This window comes from Argiope bruennichi, chromosome 3 (assembly GCF_947563725.1).
Source record: "Argiope bruennichi chromosome 3, qqArgBrue1.1, whole genome shotgun sequence".
In the NCBI taxonomy this organism is placed as follows: Eukaryota; Metazoa; Arthropoda; class Arachnida; order Araneae; family Araneidae; genus Argiope; species Argiope bruennichi.
This window is the reverse complement of record NC_079153.1, coordinates 80893806-80917818: the sequence shown is the minus strand read 5'-3', so window position 1 is coordinate 80917818 and position 24013 is coordinate 80893806. Positions and strand designations below refer to the sequence as shown.

The 24013-nt window shown below is 27.0% G+C and overlaps 1 protein-coding gene across 1 annotated transcript; it reads right to left on the bottom strand.

Moving 5' to 3' along the window:
* Nucleotides 1-6446: 6446 nt before the first annotated feature.
* On the bottom strand, nt 6447-13612 carry LOC129963938 (RNA-binding protein squid-like). Its single transcript, XM_056078546.1, has 7 exons — nt 13333-13612; nt 10237-10277; nt 9096-9223; nt 8860-9012; nt 8137-8350; nt 7312-7518; nt 6447-6811 (listed from the first exon to the last, which is right to left on the bottom strand). Exons 1-7 carry the CDS (start codon nt 13506-13508, stop codon nt 6738-6740), a joined length of 993 nt encoding a protein of 330 aa, XP_055934521.1. The 5' UTR covers nt 13509-13612; the 3' UTR covers nt 6447-6737.
* Nucleotides 13613-24013: the final 10401 nt, after the last annotated feature.

Below are 24013 nucleotides of genomic sequence, written 5' to 3'. Positions count from 1 at the left end.
TTGATTAGTAATTCTTCTTTAAATATGATTCGTATATTTACCTGAAGTAATACAAGCTCCAAGGTCGCTTTCATCAACATTTATCTTGATCATGAATTTGTGAAGCTTTACTGTGTAAGCCCCAAAGTATAATGCTTTGCATTTATCTTGTTAACAAAATAACAAGAGTAGTTTCGTTTGAATTTAACCGATTTGGAATATATTGTAAATGTAAAAACCTCGGATGAGTTCGTAGAAGGCCTGTCTAAAAAGGGGTGGAAATGATGGGAAATATTGTATTAAAAAAGGATAACCCTTATATGTGTAATATTTAACCCAAATATGGGCGCTTGTATTGACAGCACAATAGCAATTAATTATCAAAAAAGATCATCAAAGACACGCCAACCTATTGTACACGATATGTAATTAATACACAAGTGTCATAAGATTATTTTTTTAACTGATCATACATGACTTTTTACTCCAATTAATAGTTATAATTAAAATATTAAAAAGCGCAACAGATAAGATCTTAATTCCAACATTAAGAAAAGTAGTTGATTTTTCCTTCCAATATAAATATAAAATCAAATGATAAATTTGTACTGTCTATCATAAAAAGTTATTCTTGGAATTTTATTGAAAGAAAAATAATTGCAAATTATAGTTGATTTCTTCAAATGTATTTAAAACACAGCTATAAACTTTTAGTTCTGGCAGAGTGATACAAATGTTTTGCCACATCCATAAAAACTTTAATAATATATATTTTCAATGATATAATATTTATTTTGCAATAAATACTGAATAGTATGATAGCATTAAAAACACTTTATATAGCTGCTTCAATATGTAATATTTCATTCTACTTTCTCTTATACGAAGTATTGCAATTGTAAAAAAATTCATATTCGAGATTTTGACGAATTTTTTGTTTCAGACCTCCCTGTGTCCGAAAAATATATTTTTGGCATTATATCTGTCTGTCTCTGAATACGATAACAAAAAACGCTTTGAGCTAGATGAATGAAATTTCGTATATGCACTTACGACCAAAATTCATAGATTTCTAGCAAATTTTGAACTGACCGAGTACAAATGAACTCCATAACTACAAAAAGAAGAGTATGTAGATTAAATTTAATATACAGGTTTGACATCTAAAATATAGATTCGTATTTTGATCCAAATCCATCAAGCGATTGATCGTCTGTCGGTCCGTATTTGTCCGTAGAGTGTGTGGGAAAGTTTTGGCGAGACCATTCAAACTGATTTTTGTCAAAGGATTCAAAAGAATTTGAAAACAGTAAGTTAGATAAGAAATCTACCTGTCTTCCAGCTTTTTTTTTAAGTACATACAGTACATTTTTCCATTTTAGACAATAATACAAAATGTGAATTACTTGGAAATAATGTATTGGAAATTCTATATCTTAACAGTTCCCTGTTTTGTTTTTAATACAAATAATTTCAAATGAATTCAATAATTAACTTGCATTAATAATGCCACAGAAGTTACATTTGAGAAACTAATCGGAAAGTCGGCAATTATTTTAGTACAGCTACACCTTTTCCAGTTGTATTTCTATACGAATATATATTCTATACTATTTTCTATACGAAGCTCGTAATTAGCACCATCCTCTCCAAACTTCCCCGACCAGCAATTAGAAAAGCGAGTAGGATCAGATTAAAGCTTCTAGGCACCTTTACCCAATGCAAATCTCGGGACCATTTCTCTTTTCAAGCTTTCCAAAGCAATGTTAGTAGTTTCAAATAGCTAATTTTGAAACAGCAAAACGCATAACAGGTCATTTCCGATTAAGTTGGTGGGCCGCGGTGGCCTAGTGGCAAGGTCTCGATTTCGGAACCAGAAAGTTTCAGGTTCGAAACCCAATTCCATGGAAGACCCGTCGTGTAGCTAGTGCACGTTAAATCCGTCGGGACCAAACGTCCTCCCGCTGTTGTGATGTAGTTGTTTGGAGAGAGTAAGTCCCTGCTCATGTGTCGTCCACGTCATCTGACCGCGGTTCAAAATTACGATGTAGCCCTAGCGTTGCTTTAAAACGGGACGTTTAAATACCTAAACTAAACCCATTAAGTTGGTTTCAGTAAATTCCATTTTAAACAAATGCGCAACTAAATTTTAAATTAAATAAAGTAATTTTTTTTAAGAAAAGGGAGATGTTTAAGCACAGTTTAAATAATATTTAATAACAAGATCGGACATTTTTTTAATTACAAAACATATTCTTAGAATTAAAAAATAACATAACTTACAAACGGGAATTACCATTATTACAAGAATAATATTCCAAAATTAATTTAAACAATACTTGATTTTAATTTCAATAAACCGAACTGCACGGCTAACATAATTAAATAAAAGAACAAATTGAAATAACTTTCCAAATACAGCAAAAAAATTATCGCTCTTCGGACGGATTTCGCGATTCAGAACCATGATTGAATAAAGAGGACATCTTAGCAAGTATATCCTCTCCAAATTTGTTCTTTCATTAATGTGGAATAGGAAATAACTTGGTTAATTGGTTAACTGAGAAAGCCACAAACTTGCATAAATGGTAAATTAACGATTACCTGTTTTTATAAGAACAAAACTTCGTGATGTGTAATTATTGCTGAATTATCAGCTTTGGATTCATTATATTTAAACATTTTATAATCAATAGCTTTTAATGATTGTTAGACTTATGAATAAAGTGGTAATCAAATTAAATGAACTCCACATAAAAATTAATGATTTCAATTCAAATCCGATTACGTTCTTATTTGAAATCATTACTTAATTCCAGTTTTTACATTTTTTCAACACACTTTTCATTATCTCAAGATCTTGAAAATTCTTTCCTTTGACACATTTCACTATAAAAATAATCCACATATTTCAAGTTTTTCACCAATAATGTTGATAAAAGAAAAAATGTATATTCACATTCGACTACAAAAAAAAAAAAAAAAAAAAAAAAAAAAATTGCGTTTAACCATTCTAACACCTTAACAGTAATTTCAGAAAACATCGGCAGCTAATGTGGCTCGAAGCATCCCTATTCAGTTTGTATCAAAAATCAATTTCATTAATTCCAATTCACTTTATTTATCGGTTTTCTACCACTCATCAAAGATTTCCCATCGTTGTTAGCATATATAGTTGATGTATTTATATATGTTTATATTAGTACTTTTTGGAACACTGGAAATGAAATATATTTTTACATATTCTACACAAAAGCCGTAACACAGAAGTTGAAAACGACTATTCATTTTCATTCGCTTGTTTTCGATAACTAAATCGAATAATATATATATATATACGGCAGAATGTTTGATACATTAAATAATATGGCAGTAATAAATCTGTATGAAGGCAGGAGTTTATAAGGTCAATAAATTATAAATACAGAGAAATCGTCCGACTTCATTATGAAATAACCTTGACCAGAAAATAGTCATGAACAATTTGTTCCAAATCAAAAATTATTTTTCGCAACCAAATATTTTATAATTATTCGTTATAAGCGACAATTCACTAAAAAATCGTGTTTTATTAGGTACTTAAAATATCATAGTAGCATTGATGTTATTTAGCAGTTACCATGAACATTAGATTAATATCTAAAACATAGATGGCAGCACCAATAGGAGTTGAACATAGGCTCATCATAGCATTGCGACAATTACCGGTTCAAAGCTCAGTAATGAATATGTAGTGCAGAATTGTTTCACGCATTTTCATTTGTTTAAAGAATTACGAACTTTTTAACATAAACGTTCATAAATTTTATTCAAAACCAGTTTGATTTGCTGCTGCACAAAATCGCTTTTTATGGATTGCAATAGCTTATACATTAAAAATGCATGAACATTACCCAGTTTGTATCTTGTACTAAGAGACTATTGCCATCATAGCCTCTCCTACATACATGGAACAAAATGGACCAGAATTTGCCCCTACCTTTCAGGCAAACAGAATTGAACAATTTCAATAAATACACGAATCTTGGTTTGTTTTGGTACCAAATAGGATGGACAACATACCAATCTTTTTTCAATGAATTGTTTCTGTTTTCGAAAAAGCCCTTGTAACTGCCAATGCAATATATAAATCCGTATAAACATTGATATATTCTTAATAATTGTCTTTGGTTTTCTTAACAGAAAAAAAAAATCAAACAAATGCACCCATACATGAAGAAAAATATCGAATTCATCCATCTCCTATTCCCGTTTACTTATAAGCACAAAATAGTTTTCCTTTTATTTGCACATCTTAATAGTTATTCCTAAATAAATGCGAGACTGAAACTATAGATTTTCTATGGAAAGAAATCATACTTAGTTTCATGAAGCAATATACCAATGATAGATAAAAAATTTTCTTTTCAAATATTGAATAAGTTAATATCCTCCTTATATTAATATTCATTAAACAGCCCATTAAGAATGTCAGAAAAAAAAGGTTACATCAAATTGCATAGATAATAAATGGCACATATCACAAATTATATTTACATTGCTTTGCAGCAACTTTCTTACACCATGTCAAATAGTCCAATAATAAAAGTCAAATTTATAATATTCATGTGCACTGGAAATTTTAAATATATACCCATAAAAATTTTTATTCAAATATTAAAATAAAAAATACGGAACTATGCTCAATGTAAATCTAGAAAAAAAGAAGTTCCTTCATCCTGTGTAGCTTTCTCCCAATGTACTTAACATTATTTATGAAGACAATATTAGAATAGACTTTTTCAAGTATCCACCACTTCAATTTCATATATTTGCAATAATAATTCTAATAAAAATAATTTTTGATTTAAATCAACTCGTAATTCAGATATTTAATTATAGAGTATTCAGATAAAATTTGAAATTGTTTAGATAAATTTTATAACAAAACTTTATTAAACAGGATTTTAAACCAGTCAATTGTTTATAAATTAAAACATTTAAATTTCTATGATCAACACAATTATATTACTATTTTTCGCTGCAAGATTGGGAGAGATGAGTATATGCCTTGCAACAAATCGTATATTGCAACTCAACATGGGATATCTAAATCTCAACTCCAATACCATAACATATCATCATACCAGAAATCGCTACAAGACAATCACTTTACTGACTCAAAATTGATATGCATAGGAAAATGAAGTGATTTTGTTTTATGAAACTGATGTCAAAATATATAAAAAAAAATTTCATAACTTATAATCAGAATTCAAGAAAATTCTCAAATTTACATTATTGTAATATTTTCCAAAGCTGGGGTACATTTCAAGTTAACATTGTTAGAAAGCTATGTCACATAAAATTACAATGCATTTTAAAATGCACAAGTGCATCATTCTACTCAATATATTGATAATGATGTCTTTAATATATATTTTTTAATTATTCTACGGATACCATTTGCCTCGAAAAAGAATTACCAGAATGCAATCCAAAATTTATATCAAAGCTTCACTTACTTTATTTTCACCATCAGAAATAGGCTGGGTTAATTTGCTAACTGATTTTTTTTAATACAAAAACTGATGTAGCAAACAATCACTGAAATACACTTTAAAGCATATTTTAAGATGTGATGTTTGCAATTTCTTACCTAAACAAATGTCACTAGAAGGAGGGGGAAAAAAAACTTGGCAACAATATCTATTTTATAAGTCTCTGCAAATGATTAATACCCAAGATCTCAGTTTTTTTAAAATGTTAATAAATAAAAACTTGTCTGTGCAATAAAAAAAAATTTAAATTCTAGCAATGTATATATACATGTTTATATATTCTTGGCAAATTAAACGTCAAAAGACCTATAAATTTAAAAATTAACTAAACACTTATTTTCAATAAGTGTAAATAAGTGTTTACAAAAGTCTGAATCTTAAAAGATATTGTAAATTATTGGAAATACAAGCCTGAAAAAGAAACATGTTTTAAAGATTTTTTTTAATGTTAAAAAATAAGCACAAACGTTCTTTTATATTTTTTTATTACAATATATTCATGATGATAAATTTGCATGTTTAAAATATAGAGATGCAAGAAATTTTTGTATTTATCAGTGACTACAAAATAGTAAATTCCCATGGCAATTTCAAGCCCACTTATTTAATTTTATTTATGTCTAAATTGATGGTATTTTAGATTATACAAAATATTAAAACTTTGAACATGTTGAAATTAAAAGCTTAACAATGAGAGATATGATAAAACAATCATTTGTAATTAAATGTAGCGGATATTAGAAAACATACGCTGTCTACATGTTAAATTTAAACAAATTGATTGTGCAGAATTGAAAGCATCTTGATTTGATCATTAATTTATATATTCAACTTAAAACTGACTAAAAACCTTACTTTCAGCAGTAAATACAAACATATTTCTTAATGATATGATGATATTAACAAATGGAGTTGAAAAGACAAAGATAAAAAAAACACATTTATATTTGTTCTGAAAATGCATCAGGTGTGTGTGTGAACTACTAACAAGAATTCCTTTTTATTGGAATGTGCCTTGACACAGACAAAACGTTATTTTACAACACTGGACCAAGCATGGACATGCTACTTGAAGAAAAAAAAAAAAAAAAAAAAAAGTTCTGCACAATTTTATAAGCATAAGAGATGAAGTGGATAAAACACACACAGGCTATTTACACCTTCCAAAGAGGTTGGATTGTGGGACATGAAACTGCAGGATGGCTCGACTTAAAATTTTCAGTATGGCTGATATCCTTGACCAGTAGTGGTACCACGTCTTGCTTTTCCTGGGGCAGGTGGCTGTTGAGCACCTAGTATCAAATAATAAAATTAGTTAGGTAAATAAATATTTAATATAAGAATATGTTAGTTGAAAATTGTGTAGTTATTTTATTGGATACATATGAGAAATTCAAATGATTAAAAACATCAATATATTCTTTGATCTTTTGATACGATCAAGGTAAGTCAGACCAACCCTTTTTTTGTAACAAATATGACAAAAAAAATCAAAGCCCACCATAACAAATAAAATTATAAATGTATAATCAACACTGCCTCAGAAGGGGTAAAAAAAAAAAAATCAGGAAAAAATGTTTTCAAAAATCAACAAAAAAAACTAAGACAACCAAAGTGTTAGAAAATATTCTTTTTATTCAACACAAAAAACATGTCACGCAATAAGTTGTAAGACTATTTATACAGACATTATTGTTGAAAGTCTGGCGTAAAATTTCTCCTGAGTGCAACATGCTAGTGAAAAAAAATGTACAATGGGCAGTTTAAACAGTCTCTTTGGCACTTTACTCACCATATCCACCAGAATAACCATTTTGTCCATAGCCACCCCAGCCATTGTAGTTATATCCTCCATAACCAGGACCACCATATCCAGATCCATAACCGCCATAGCCACCATAATCACCATACCCGCCATAACCTCCATAGCCACCTTGGTTTCCATAACCACCATATCCTTGCATGCCATAATCCTGTCCCCAACCTCCAGCAGGTCCACCTATGTAAGAAACAGTAAATTGCGATTTTAAAAATATCCAAATTTCAAATACTCTACACCAAGTTAAAAAAAAAAAAAATTCAAATGAAACCATTTTAAATTTAATAATTCAGCAGAATATCAAATTTAATAAAAAATAATTTCCAAGAAACCTCTTTACAACAGTCTTTAAATCATTTACAAATCAAACTTATCAAAATCAATGAAACCGATACTTGTTTAATGCAAATATTACCACACTTGCACAAATTCAGCACTTAAGAATTTTTTTTTAATTTTACACTACAGAAAGGCAAAAGTAATTATACAATGACATTCCTTTAAATAATAGTAATACCTGTATAATAAACAAAATTTTATATGGAAATTATTAAAACAGTTTTAATGATTTTTATCCAATTAAAAAATGTTATGGAAAATAAACATTATTAATTACAAGTCATAAATCAAGTAAATAAGTCATCAGACTGCATTTTTATTAGAATTTCTTTTCCTGTCAGTAACTAATGTATAATTTTTCACAATAAACTACATGGTGCATTAATTTAAAAAAACTATCAACAAAATACAACTAACCATCTCTATTCAATATAAGATTTTTAAAAAAAAGATAATTACCCCTGCCACGTCCTCGGCCCGCCATGCCACCACCCCGAGTCAACCTTGGATCAGGTTTGGTTGTTGCTTTCTTAACATCACATTCCTTATTTCCTATCTTTTGCTTAGGCTGCTTACAAACCTGATCAACAGTCATTTCATCTTCAAAAGTGACAAAGCAGAATTGTCTCCTTTGGTTTTTGACCTTGTCAAAAGGAAGCTCCACAGTTTCTACCTGATGAATAACAATTAAATACTATGATTAATAACAGCTACACAGAATAAAACAAAATACAAAAATTAATAAGCTGAATTGAAAATTAATTTCTTCAGATACACAATTTATCTCAAGAGTTTTACTGCCATTATTGTTAACTTTGAACAGAATATATACATAATTTTCAGAAAATTTAAATTGAATAGAAAAATACAAAAACTACCTTAATACATTAATGTTTTCATTATACTTAATAAAAACTTGTTAAATCTCATATTTTCAATAAATTATCTGTATTAAAAATATTTAAATGTTTTACATAAAAAAAATTTTAATTGACAATTATATTTATATATTAGATAAAGATACATATGGTAGAATAATATCTAATGTATCAAATATAGTGCTTTTTATTTATTAATTTTAAGACAAATAAAGTAAATTTAAAATTAAGTGACTTATAGAATTTTAAAGAAAAAAAACAAAATAAATTCTACTTTTAAACAAAATCAGAATTTTAAAATTACTTTTCCAAAGTGTTCAAAGTAGTTACGAATGTCTGCTTCAGTCATGTCAGATTCAATTCCACCAACAAAGATTTTTTTGATACCTGGCCTGACTTTGGCTCGTTTGGCTTCAATTTGTTTACCTTTAATAGTGTGAGGACCATTGTGCAATACCTAAAAGAAAAAAAGTTTTTAAAAAAATTTCCCAGACTTAAAACAGAATTTCAAAAATTTCCAATTAATTAAAATGTTCTTACGGAATCAACCGATTCTCGGCTAGCAAATGCAACAAAAGCAAAACCTCGAGATCTACCACTAGTAGGGTCTGTTTTGATGTTAACTTCTGTTACTTCACCAAATTTGGAAAAGTAATCCTTTAAATCCTCTGTAATAATTATAAAAATTAATTTTTAATTATAGGAATTATCAAAAATGATACAAATAAACAAGTTGTGATTTCAAACCGTACTGAATTAGTTTCAGGTCATTCTTACTATTTGGCAAGAAACAAAAGGAAATAAGAATTACAAACCAATTCTAAAATCATATCTTGAGGAGATACATAACTAGATTAAGAATCTGAAACAGTCTTACATGAAAAAAATACACTTTTTAAAAACAAAATGAGAAGTGCACATTTTTACACATTTACTTGCAGATTAAATTTACAAAAACATGCAAGAATATTTTATAAATTATTCTTAACAAAGTATAAATCCAATAAAAAAATATATTTAAGTATAATAAATATATTTTTATAATAAGTATAATAATATTATAAGTAATATAAGTATTATAAGTAATAATATAAGTATAATAATTAAGTATAATAATATATTTAAGTATAATAAATATAAAAATATATTAAATATAAAAGTTAAAAAATATATTTTTGTAATTATTATATAATTATATTTTTTTTACAGCTAGATTTATGTTGGTAAACTCAAAAATATGTTCAACAATCCAAACATATCAATACTAGATTTTAAAAAATAAAATACTAGTCTATTGGTTCAAAATTATATAATTGGTAACAAAATATTAATTATATACAAAAGGATGAGAAAATTCCTCATATTTTTATATTCATTGCATAAAGCAGAAGATAAAGCTAACTTCAAAATTTTTTTTATTTAAAAAAAAAAGAAACAGTACCATACAATTTAACAAAAAATAAGCAAATAAAATTTTATCAACAAAAATGCAATAAATATTGACCAGATATTAAACATTTAAAATATACCAGTTCTTAGAATAAATTAAAATATTGTCTAATTTTATAGCAAAAATTACTTCACAAAAAAATGAAAAGTATTCTATGAATATTTTCATGCATTAAATAAAGCATTTCTAATTATTACATATAAAATAAACATTTCTTTAAAATTTACTTACTTTGGTTAGTATCCCTACTAATTCCCCCAATAAAAAGCTTTCTAGAATAAAAAGAATTCGAGAAATTAGAAAAGATAAATATATAAACAGACTTCATATTATATGCAGAAATAGTTTTAGTCTTAAATATAAATTACTAAAAAGCTGCATTAAATTATGCATATAATATTTTAAAAAATTTTATTTAGAAGCAGTCATTAAGGCTAGTTTCAACACCAAAAATTTAACAATTAAATTCAGATACTTAATCAACAAGAAATAGTTAAAATATTAGGGTTGAAATAACATGAAATACATCACAATTTTTAATTTCCACACATTTTTTCACAATCATTTAACAAAATATTCAATAAAACAACAATGCATTTTTTTTTCCTGACAAGATCGTTCTAGTCATTTTTTTAACTGAATAATCAGTTACATCAAAAAGATATCTGCAATTAATTTTAATATTTGATGTTAATTTATTAAAATAAAACAATTTTATTTTGAAAAAGAAATCTTGATCAAAACTTCATTACTTAGGTCATCACTAAAAAATATTTTTAATATCTAAGAAATCTGTATTTTAAGCAATTTTATTATTTTTAGCAATTTTATTTATTTTTAATTACAATTAAATAAGCAATCATGAATTTTAACAATTTTTTGGCACTCATTATACTCTAGATATTGTTACTTATAAATCAATTCCTAATCATTACTATCCCACATATACAATTGAAATATTTACAATTATATACAGAGATGTGACTACCCAAAAGGCAAATCTAAAAATGTAACAAAAATAATACACAAAGAACAAAACATGCAAAAAGTAATATACAGAAAACATTATCAAAACTATAGCCCTATCAGCTTTCTTATTTAAAAATATTTATAAAGCAAGAAATCATTTGTAAAGGATTTTCCCAAAGACACTATGAAGTATATTGTCAAGACAAACTTAAATGCATATAAGTTAATAAAAATGATTAGAAAAAGCCAGTACATTATTGCAAATATACCTCATTATAATATTTTTAATAGTCATTTCTTTAATGATTAGATCTTTAGGTCTTATCTCGTACACATTATCAGCTTTTCAATGGCATAAATCAATTGGTGTTTGTTAACTTTAAAGCATCAGTCATATTAATACAAGCAGCTTTATTTTGAAAACAAAATACAGATGTGGGTGAAATTCAGATCTGGGACCTAATTTTTTTACTTGGATATTTCTCTGCAATTTGACAACTTTTTAAGATAACGACAGATGAATGTACAGCAAGAAAAGAACTTTTACTTTTTCATCATGGTAAAAAGTTGCATTCAAGTGATAAATTGCCAATTTTTTTAAATGTTAAAAAGTAATTGTTGACCCCCTCCACCCCACCCATAAAAACAGAAAAACTGCAAAAGTATCACATCCTATATATACTTTAGATAATTACAAATCAAATTTTATTTTTACAATATAAAATTGAATACAGGACTAGATAGCTTTTGTCATATCAAATATTTTGTTCATATTTTTAAGGTTACATATATTTAAGAAATTAAGTATTGTTCCAAGATAAATAAAAGCTTTTTTTTCCCATTTATCACTTTTTCAGTTTCTAGGACTAGAGTAATTCCCTAATTAAAATACAGAGTACATGAGTTGGATAGCATATAAAAATAATTTTGATCCAAATTATATGGAAATAGGAATAGTAGCTAAATAATATCCTAATAAATATATATAAATGTCAACCTCAGTGATATGCTCAATAAAGTAATCTCAACTATTTTTTTTTTTTTTTCTTCTAGGAATTTCTGATTTTTTATTCACTGATGAAATAATACAGCATGCAAGCTAACTCTACACATTTTTATTGAATTTCTAAAAAGGTATTTACTATTTATTCTATTTCATAATATTAAAATACTATAGAATCAGAATTTTTTAAAAAGTATTGTCACATTTCCCTTTGTTTGATAATAAAACTGTTCAGCTTCACTTTCTCATAAATTTCTTATTTATAAGAGAAGTAAAAAAGACAAAACATGTTATTTCCCAATATCAGAAAACTTAAGCTCAAATTTGTAAAAGTTTCTCATTAAAATAATATCACTTGTTGAGATCTGGCCTTCATTTAACAGCTCTTGCACAAAAAGAACAAATTTACATACACAGAAAAATATTAATTTAAAATTGAAGGGATGATTTCGATATTCTTACAATTATTCATAGAAATGCAAAATCACTTAAGATTTTAGAATTACGAATTAATATTAAAAATTTGTGTATATTTGGAAACCTTAAGGCTAAGACTAACGTCAACACACAAATTTAAGAAAATTTATAATTTACAGAGAACAAAATGCGAATCATAATTTTAAACCAAAATTGATCCAATTACAAAATAGTAGCTTCGGATCACAAATCACAAAGACTTACGATCTGACGCTAGTTTCCAAACAACGTTCAAATTATAGCTATTCACTAATATTATATAGTAGATGATACAACAGTAAATAAAAAAAATATTTAATTCAATGGTGTCTATTTTAATTTTATATCAACAATAAATTTGTCATCTTCTTAGAAGCATAATCACAACAAGAGAATCCTGAATTTCATGTAACTATAGATAACAAGAGGCTACATTGTTTACAAATAATTTAATTACAAAACAACAGATTTTCAAGAAGCTGTCAGTTACCCTCCTTTATATATTGGTATATTTAAGCTCTAAATTAAGCAAGTTATTTAATGTCATCTTAAAAGGCGGGAATGTAAAAAAATAAATTATTTTAATGGATATCAGTTTTATTATTAAAAATTTAAAGGTAAAATATTTTCACTCAGTATTTATTACACAGGTATGTAACCATATAACATTATTATTGCATATATTTACGGATTATTTTGGATGGAAATGTGGTCGCTAACATTTCTCCACACGCCGCCATTTGCGCGCGGATAGTAGACCGGCAGACGCCAGTAAGTTACCCAAGAAATGCAGTAAATAAAAAAAAATCCCCACTGTTACCATTTAATGTTTTTCTTTAACTCTTCAATGAAACCATATAATCATTAATTTTAGGAAACCGAAGTAGTTTTTAACTTACTTGTCTTCTTCGGAAGAAGATTTACTAGATTGGGCATTGTCGCCGCCTGAACCGCCTTGATCTTCCACGTCGCCATTAGCCTGTCCTTGTTGTCCCTCATTAAAATCTGTTCCATAGTCCCCATAATTTTGATCTTCGGACGTAAAATTGTCCTCGTATTGCTGTTGGTCTTCCATAATTTATACAAACACTAGAGGTTCTTTGTCACTAGTGAAGTTGGATATCAGACGACACAAAAAATTTTAGTAGTGAACGCTAGAGAGTTGCCATTTTTATGTAAGTAATTTCTGATGCGGGGAACTTAAAAACTTACACTATACTGCAGACCTCCCAATTATTTTTCTTCCTTTACTTATTGTCATACTATATAAACATTAATATATCACATGTCAGGTGTTTGTTTCTGTGGTTATCATTAAAAATAACCATAGAAACAAGCATATAATTATAAAAGCATCATAATTTATCTGTTAGTAATCTAAAGAAATAAATTTGTTTTATTCCGAAACTAAAATATGTTGATTGTCCAGACTTAAACATGCTAAATAACGATACCAGCAATAAGTACAAGAAAAAATATAATGAAATTTCTCAATTTTTCGGCCCAAAATGATGCAGTTCAATTTCTCGAAATATAACAGTTTTTGGCTATTCTACAAGTGAAAATAAAGTTTTTGTTGTCGTGTTCATGGAAATGCAAAAAGTGGGGAAAGAAAGATCAGATACTGTCAAAGGTCCGAAGGACCACAGCCGCCAGCTTTGGTGCTTCAGGACTTTAAAGGATCTCCGGAAGTGGATCTATCAGCTGCAACCATCCAAACTTAAAGATATCTGCGGTAATAGATGGGCACTCGAAGATGTGTCTCGGTGTGAGCTGTGTTTTCGGGCAGTTCATGCAGTAATTATAGGTTCTTGTGCCATCAAAAAGGATCTTCATTCCCTTATAGTGATTTGTTCTTAATCTAGCCTTTGTAGTTGTTACATTTCTAGGGAAATCAAAGTCAATGATTAAAGGTTTCCTAGTGGGCTGATTTATAATTCTACATCTGACCACAGCGTTCGCATCTGCAAATGTGATGGTGGAACTAGGTGGGACAAGATTTCGTGCTTCTTCGACCAAAGCTTCCGGACACGAAATCAAGTGAGAATGCTAAGATATTGCTTAATGTTTTCACTAATATGAAGTGCAAATGCAAACCTATGTTCATGTGATTTTTCTCCCGTCAGTTTAGTTCGTGAATCAATTATGCTCTTTGGAGTAGAAAAAAGGAAGTGATATCCTATACCACTTCAATCCCACCAGAAGATCTTAGAAGACATACCTGCCTTGTAAATTCGATACAATGTAAATGGACTCCATTTCTTTAATTACAGTGAACAAGTTTTGAAATAGGTTTGATTTAATATCTTTTTTTTAAAAAAAGAAATGATCATCGGTCTTCAGTCTTGACAGAAGGAAAAGTAAAATGTTTTCTGTATATTGGAAACCAACTGCCGTAAAGACAGAATACATATTTGTTCTTTACTTATGCAAATACATGAAGAGAAAGTTATGCATTTTTACGCCATTTAGTTTTTCTATTGCAGTAGCACCATACCCAATCCCATTAGTACAGCAATATTATAAATATTTGAGAGTTAGTAGACAGTATTGTGAACACTAAGGAACAGTGATTACCATAAAATTAAATATTATACAATATGTAACAATATTCGAAAAGGGACTGAAATTTTTAAAAACATTAATACAGTAGAATTATGTATCAACATACTAGTTATTACTTAGAAATTTATTTAATTTGAAATTTTTATCCAAAATATTAGTTAAAACAATTTTTCTTTCAACAACACATAATATTGTTCAATATTGTGAAAATAATATTGAAAATTTTGAGTGATATTGTGAAATTATATTGTAGATTCTACGTTTATCTGTGATGATCAACGTTTTAATGATGCTACAGCAAATTCCGTATATAACAATATTGTATAATAATCCATTATTAATTTTATGTGTTTTTCGTGAAGTGGTAAGACAACTTGGATACATTTTTGATGCTTTTCATTGATTTATTTATTTAAAGTAAAATAAACTGATATTAGAAAATGAAAGAGATTAAAAAAAGGGAAAAAAACCCCTTACGTTTTAGGAAAATTTGAAAAACTCTTCATGTGACTTTTACTATAAATAGAACATAGAAAAAAGTATTTACGATATGCTTATATAAACTATCAAGAATTCCGGTGAGCAACCTTTACTTTACAGAGAACTTTATTTTATCTTTTCCTCTTATATTTTTTTCATTAACTAAAAAAGGCTAAATATTTTCGAAAAAAAATTTTTTTTTCTAATTTTTTTTTTTTTTTTTTTTTTACATATTTTAAAAGTTATTACAATTGAACTTAACTTCCATAATCCATTCCTATAGAAAATATTAGTTAAAAGTGAGATCGCTTTCACTTTTAATTTAAATCAGATTATTAATTCAAAATAGTAATCAAATTAAAAGGACAATTCAAAATTAGATACAGATGTGCACGATAATCCTATCGGGATAAACATCCAATTACCATAATTGACACGCACGTTGCAAGTTTTCGCTGGCTCAGTGGATAAGACACCGCTGGCTTCAAATGGGCTGGGGTGTAACTTTAAGTAAAGATACGCTAAAAAACGGAAGAAAATTTTTCATGCTCTCGTATGTAATTATAATTCATTTTAAGAATGTTTTTTGCCAGGGGGAAGTAGCATACAATATTGAATAATATTTAAAATTTGAGAAAACATTGTTATACAATAACTGAAACAGAATAAATTAAATTATATTGATCAATATCAGTTCCGGCATTGAACAATTAAGTTTTACCAGTACTCATCTAATTAGTTCTCATCCTAAAAATATTCTAAATTCTATTCGAATTTTTGTAATTTATTTCTATTGTAATGTTTCAGTATCTTAAATTTCAGCCAAATATGTTTCAGCCGTGTAATCTAAACCAGCGGCATTTACCTTGAGGTTTGAACGTGTTACCTTTCAGTTTACATATAGAGCCTTTGTCACTGGACCAGCGAGAGTTAAGAACATGCAACATATATGTCGATTATACCAGTTTTGCGTTTGGCTGATAGACATATGCACTTTTACATCTTATTTTGGATTGTCCTTTTAATGAAATAACTTTTCCTCAATTACGAGTTAAGGATGTTATTTAAAACGAAAAGAGAAGCGATTTCATTCATAAATAAAATTTGCTGTAAGAATAAATTATGCAGATTAATTTAAAAAGTAAGAGTTTGTTAATAAATGGGACATTAAAAGTTATTATTTTTCCGTAAACACCCATCATTTTTTTTTAATTTTTGAAAATTAAAATTTCAATATTAAGAAAAAGTTTTTAAAAAATTCTTTGTAAAACAAGGGTAACTCACTAAAATTCTAGATAGTTTTTTTAAACAAATAATTTCTTCATATACTATTAACATTACAAGTTGGATAAAGAATTTTTGAAAAGCAAAAATAAGTAATCAATTAAATATGCGATTAATTATTTTTATTTCCATTCTTTGAATTTCCTTTATTTACTTTTCTTTCACTTTCTAACAATAATTTAATTTACTTTAAATTAATAAAGGGCGTGCTGGGGCATTTTATTAAAAATCAGATTTTTTTCCCCTTCTTTTTAATCGGATCAAAGAATGTCAACTGGAATCGGACAAAGGAAATCAAGATGTCAAGAAATCTAGGGATAACGAATATTTTACGAACGGTTATTACGTAACCAATATCATTAAGTCACATATACCAGTGATTAATACTTTTCAAAGAGGGGTGTGATTCAAATCCTTGATACGATCTTACTGGTGATATTTCGATTACAGGTTTTGAATTACTATAGAAAGTAACAATCAATACGATCTGTCCAATGGAAGCTCTCGAAAAAAACAGAAAAGGAGAAATCTGTGAATGGGTTGAAAAGTGAACGGACCGGTTATTCTTGGAAGTATCGTATCATTGAATTGCATATCACTGAAATTTATCAGAGCGGTGACTTCACTGGAAAGTGTGAAGCGGCCGCTAGACTTCATGACAGTGATCTTGACTTTCCGATATTCGCATTTGATAATGCACTATTCCATACAAATAATTTTTAATTGCTTGTGACATGACTTTGCATATATTCTGTTTACTACTGGCACCATGTATTGGTAGAATATAGAACTAAAGTAAACATTTTAAAGAAATGACATGTATATTTAATTCAAGTTTTTCAGAAAATGGTTTACTCCAATAAAGAAATTAAACAAATGGTTTTGAAAAAAAAATCAAATTTAAAAAGTAAGCAGAAATAGATAAATTAATTCAATCACAAGTTACTTAAATTAGTAAATTAAGCATTAATTACAATTAATAAATTTTATATTTAATATTAAGTAATAATTTTTAATTAATAATATGATTGAAATAACAATAACAAAATTATTTGGTATTCAAAAAATCGTGGATTATGCATCTCTAATCTATTCCGGTTGTCTGATCATTTTAGGCAAATAATCATAAAAACGAATATTAAACCGTTTTATTGTAATGTTAAATACATAATTTAAAATAGAGACCTCATAACATTGATAAATGTTATGTATATACAGTTTTCATAATATTTTCCAATATCGTTTTCCCAATATTGTACAGCATTCTGTTTTTAAAGAAAACATTTCCAGTTAATTTTTTGGGATAAAATCTTAAATTAAATGAATTACTATGCTGTAATTACTGTAACAATCTTTTTAAAAATTTAAAGCTTTATGAATATTGTATTATATATTGTATAACATTATTTATTTGGTATTCAATATTCCTCGATGTTCACAATACTGCTCAATATTTCCTAAATATATAGTATGATTATGTTACTAGCAAATGTTAATATAGTATTAATATTTAACAAATATCAATAATATTATATAGTATTAATATATAGCGAATATCGATAAAATTGTATAGTATTGAGGTGTTGCTGGCAAAAATTGTTAAAGAGTTTGAGCAAAATTGAGTAATATTTAAAGTATTGAGAAATACTAAGCGCTGTATCAACAATATTGCAAAATATATGAACTTATTATTATTTTTTAAATTAAATTTTAAAGTATTGTAATAGCAGAATCCTGCACAAACTATTAGTTTTAACTTAAATATCCAATTTATTTTAAATTTTGTTTTAAAACAATTCAATATGATAATTTTTCATTAAAAACGGAATATCGTATAATGTGGAAACAATCTGGTATATTCTGCATTAAATGATGAAGCACAGTACTATGAAAATTAAACTGTAAATACTATGTACAACAATATTAATGGACATTGAAATGACGGTACTGTAAATTATGTATTTAACATTAAGGTATATCTTTATGTTATTCATTTTTTACATGTTTTATCTGAAGAAACCAAATAACCTGGATATCTTTATTCGTGTCCTAGTTTCGATAATTCAGTTGAAACAAAAAACGTTTCCCCCCCCTTCATCTGCTTTCTTAAATAAAGTATGCAACACCTGATCCGTCCGTCCATTCCATTCGTCCTCAACTTTTTTTTTTAATAAAGCATCTCAAATTTTTTCTTAGATATTTATTTAAAGTAAAAAAAAAAAAAATAATAATAATAATTAACACTAGTTTTAAAAAAACAAAAAACAGACTGCATATTTATAAGAAATTTCTTTTGAAAAATCCTTCATCCTGATTTCTATAGATCACGCCAAACTCCGTCAAGGACGGCGAAGAACAACTTACGTTTAGAAGATCCCCTCTTCCTTAAGGAACAAATATTCGCAATCTTAATAAAATGAAAGTTTTTTTTTTTTTTTTTTTAAAAGCAAATGATTTCGAAACAATCGTAACTTTCTAAATATTCTATCTTTTTAAAAGTCGTTTTTTTAAAAATCTAATCCGTACATATACGATTTAAAAGCTTTTTTTAAAAAAAATTTCTTTTCTAAAAAATTAAATTTACTTTTTACTCGACTTATAGAAGAGATGTCCATTATAAAAGTTCATTTACACAATGAATGAAAAACATGCAAAACAATTTAAACTATAGGACTTTAATGTCGGGAAGAATTAATTAATTAGAATTAAGGAAATGAAATAATTTGACTGAAATTAAAATAACTAATACGCCCGGCAAACAGCTGATAGGTAAAGACGACTAGTCCCACAAAATGTCATGATTGCACTTAATAATTAATAATAGAGAGCGAATTAACAATAACGAAGATAATAGCACATTCAAAATTAACTTCTTCAACAATACACAAATGAATGAAAATACAATAAAAATTACCTTAATTGAAAGAATTGTTTTATTTGCATTACTACGATTTAATGTAGTAGACAATGGGAAATACACCCCAAGCTTCAGATTAGATATTTCTTTTTTCCTCTCTTATTGAATCTAATTTAAAATTGAATCTTTAGAAATGTTTTATATGATATTTTAAAGAGTGTTAATTAAAAAATCAACTTTTCAGAAGTTTTTTTTCATAGCAGCTAATTTTAAATAGATAAACTCATTCATGTTCAAAGGCAACTTCAAAGTTCACCTAAAATCTTATACAAACATTATACATAAGAATTATATATATATATATATATGTGTGTGTGTGTGTTTGTATGTATGTATTTGTCATAATTAGGCTAAAACTTTAATTTACCCTCTATACTGATTTGATAGAGTCCAATTTTAAATATTAATTGTTAGCTGGAAAAAAGAATAATTTAAGGTGAAAAAAAAGGGGAGGGGGCGAAATTTGAAAGGAAAAGGATTTAAAACTTTTAATTCCTTTTGTTTAAATATCAAAATACATTGGCAATTTTCAATAGATCCATTTACAAGGTAATCTACCATTTTTCGACTGCACTAAAAAGTTAAAAATTATTCTCTTTCAATCAATGAAGTCATAAAATGCAGACATTTTAAAATGATAGTTAAATATATTCGAATTACAGACGGTATCATAAAATTCATTCAATTTGAAATTTATGGGACAATAGAAGAAATATCGTGAAGGAGTTCGAAATTTAAACATTTCAATTAGTCCAACTCCATTGTATATAGAATCCTTTTAATAATGAACAACTGAATATTATATTTAAATTCAACTGAAAATTATCTTGTCAATTTCTAAGAAGCTGGAAAACAAAGGGAAAATAGCCCATCTTGGCTCTTTTATATTTAAATAAACATTTTCAATTCGAGCGCTTTCCTTTCTGGAGTTGAAATTGTGGCGGATTTTATACTATAGGTTGATAGGAAGTCGCCTGCAAGTGAGTTGAAAAAGTTTATTAGCTTAGTAGCAAAATGAGTAAATTTGAGAATATTAATTTTTTGCATTATAAAAAAATATTAGGATTACAGTTGCAATTTAAATTATTAAAAATCGTAATTAAATAAACTAAAGTATAATTAATTATTTATAATATACTAGCTACGTGTGGCGACCAGATGGTTCGCCGGGAGTTCGTTTACGTTTACTTTCAATCCAATTATATTTTGAGAAGTTATTACGAACATTTTTTTGCATAGTTATTAATTAACATTTCAAAAAATAAAATTGCTCCGAGGGATACATACACCTAAAGAGCCGAGTTTGGTGGCCTTGCTATATCCCTGATGACGATCGAGATGAAAAAGTCATATATGCCTCAAGCTCCCAATTCTCTCGCTATACCACTGTTGCAAAGAAAGATTTCCTCTTATTTTTCGTAGGATTCTATTTGATAGTAAACTTAAATCAATAAATTTTACTAATATAAATCAAATAACAGCAATTGAGTCAATTGCTACAGCACACGTCTTTATTACAATGAGAAAAATAGAGATTTTCGAAAATTTTTCTAATGCATAAATATCACATTCTTTGTCTTACAAGTAATATAATCAATCCATATAACTAAAGTTAGAAGAAACACGAATAGTGTTTCATCTAGATTCCCCTCTCCGAAAGAAAAAGCAATGTTTATACCATGAAGCATAACAACTCTCCTTCAGTCATAGGAACTTCCTCATTTTCCCAGATTTTAATTCATAAATTCTGTTGATTTTTCAAGAAAGTGATTCCTAATATGTAAACATAAACAGATTAAAAATACAATATTAAAAAAAAATTTAATGTTTTAAAATTTATCTCATATTTAGCATTTTTTGAAAAATTCAATAAGACAGATGAACTTGTACCATCAAAACGATCTGATCAATTGCTATCAAACTTAGTACACATATATATTTTGGATAAATCAAATGAGCACCTCAAAATGAATTTTTAAAAATTTTCAATTAATCAAAAATAAAATTGACTATTGGCGTTTTTCCACAATAGTTTCTAAAAATATCACTGAACAAAAAATAATGTACTCTTAATGCAGAATTTATTTTTTCAAGTTTCTCAAGTCTCTCTTTTTTTAAGTCGAGCAAAGCGGCATATACACGGGTAACGCAACAGAAATGGTTATTATGCAAACAATCATAATAAAGCGAATAAAATTTAATTTTTATTAAATAAAAAATTACACATCGATCATGACAAAATGAAGATTTGGATTAGTGCATATACAAGTCGAACAGACTTAACTGTATAAAATGCAAAATAATTATTTTTTCAATCGTAACATTTTTATTTCTAATTAATCTTTAAAATATATTTTAAGTGTAGTTTAAAACAGTGCATTTTTTGTTGGAGTGAAACTACTTATGTTTTCATTGTTACCATTTCTCCCCCGCCCCCATTATTGATGATCAAAATATGAAGATTTGGTTTATATTTCCTTGTTGAGTAGGCTTCAGTATGACGTTAGGTTTTAATGAATTTTTTAAATTTCGGTGTACTTTAACTTCAGACGCAAACAATAATAAATAATGCTTAAACTGCAAACCACTGTTAAATACTTCGCCTCTTTCATGTGATATAATTGAATTCATAAAGATATAGACAGAAAATTAAGACAAAAGCATAACACAATGAACAGAACAGTGCAACTTTATTTTAGGGACTATTTATCCCAATAAACCAACTGGTCGTCAAAGGCGTTAATCTTTATTAATAGTAGGAATGACAAAAAATTAGGCAGATGCATAGCACAATAAACAAGATTTGAAGCAACCAAAACAGTATGTGATACAGACTTATTAAAATTTGAAATTAAAAAATAGTTTGTCGATGAAGCCATTAAAAGCAAGCTAAATAAAATATTTAATTGAACATTTTAGTAACCATCAACCTTAATGAAAAAAACTGATTGCCAGTGTTAGTTGATTATTATTTTTTGATTTTGATAACATTAATAAATTGAATAAAATATTTTTATTACTACATCAAAGTAAAATAAAATAAAATAAAAAAAAATTACTTCTAGGATTTATAGTTTCTCAAAAATATTCTGTAAGTGATGCTTATTGACAATTATTCCTAAGCAGTTCGGTGGATTTCTGGATAATGTGTCAAGCCAATTGACTTACAGAAAATGTAAGTTCACCTATTTTAAGTCATGCTGAGCAAAATTTAAGTCATCAAATGTTCATAAATTATTGACCACATAATTCGTACATCAAATTATCACATTTTGAATTCATAAGTTAAAATTTAGTGCTTCCTAGATGTAATAATTCCATAAAAAATAATCAGTAATTCATTATAATCTCAGGTGTTCTTTGGTTTGTTAATTAAATTAATACCATATATTTAAAGTAAACAGTAATCCTTTGGTTCTTAATTAAATTAATACAATGCATTTACAGTAATCAGAAATCCATTATAATCTCAAGTGGTCTTTGGTTTCTTAGTTAATACAATGTATTTACAAAACCGAAGGGAAATTCAAGGGCAGAGAAGCAATTCAATCACCATAATTATTTTATCTTTATTGTTAATACATAGATGCAATTTCAAAATGTAATAGCAATAAATAATGACTTCAGTATGGTATATTACATTGATAAATGTAAGGCATCCAGGAATATTATCTACATATATCAGCAAAAAACATAATTGTCAAAGTAAACTTATTTATTCACGACCTTTTTTATTGAAGGATTTTGATTTCTATTCCATGAATATTTGAAACATATTATTACAAAAATGTTATAAATAATAATAATAAAAAAAATTCTTATATTTTATTTTGAATGGGATGATTTAAAATTAAAATTTCCCTTTTGCAACAACAAACAAATTACAACTTCATATATGTAAATTATGAGAGGAAAAGTTTGTGATAGTAAAAGTCCAAATAAATTAATGGTCCAAAAAATTATTAAATAGTAAATAAATGTAAACTAACTTTATTCAGAATATCTTTATAAAAAGATTTTTTTGAGTAAATTTGGTTAAATGAAAATTATTAAAAGCATTCTACTTGGAATTGGAGGATGTAATAAAAAACATTAAAAAAAAAAACACCATGTTTAATAATAATAATAAAAAAAAATTTATAAATCTAAAAAAAAATTTATAAATCTAAAAAAAAATTATTTGACATTTTATCTATATTAGTTATTGAATAGCTAAATAGGAATTAAAGAAGTAAATAAATGAAAAATTGCAATTTTGAATAATTAACTTGGAAGTATAAAAACATTTTAAAAAGCTTTATTTTTCAGTTATTCCAGGTACATGTAAGCTGGCA

Coding starts and splice junctions, on each gene's coding strand:
- LOC129963938 (XM_056078546.1), bottom strand. CDS start 13,508: ATGGAAGACCAACAGCAATACGAGGACAATTTTACGTCCGAAGATCAA. Junction 7,519..8,136: donor GGGCCGAGGACGTGGCAGGG/GTAATTATCTTT, acceptor TTTCTTACATAG/GTGGACCTGCTGGAGGTTGG. Junction 6,812..7,311: donor TGGTTATTCTGGTGGATATG/GTGAGTAAAGTG, acceptor ATTTGATACTAG/GTGCTCAACAGCCACCTGCC.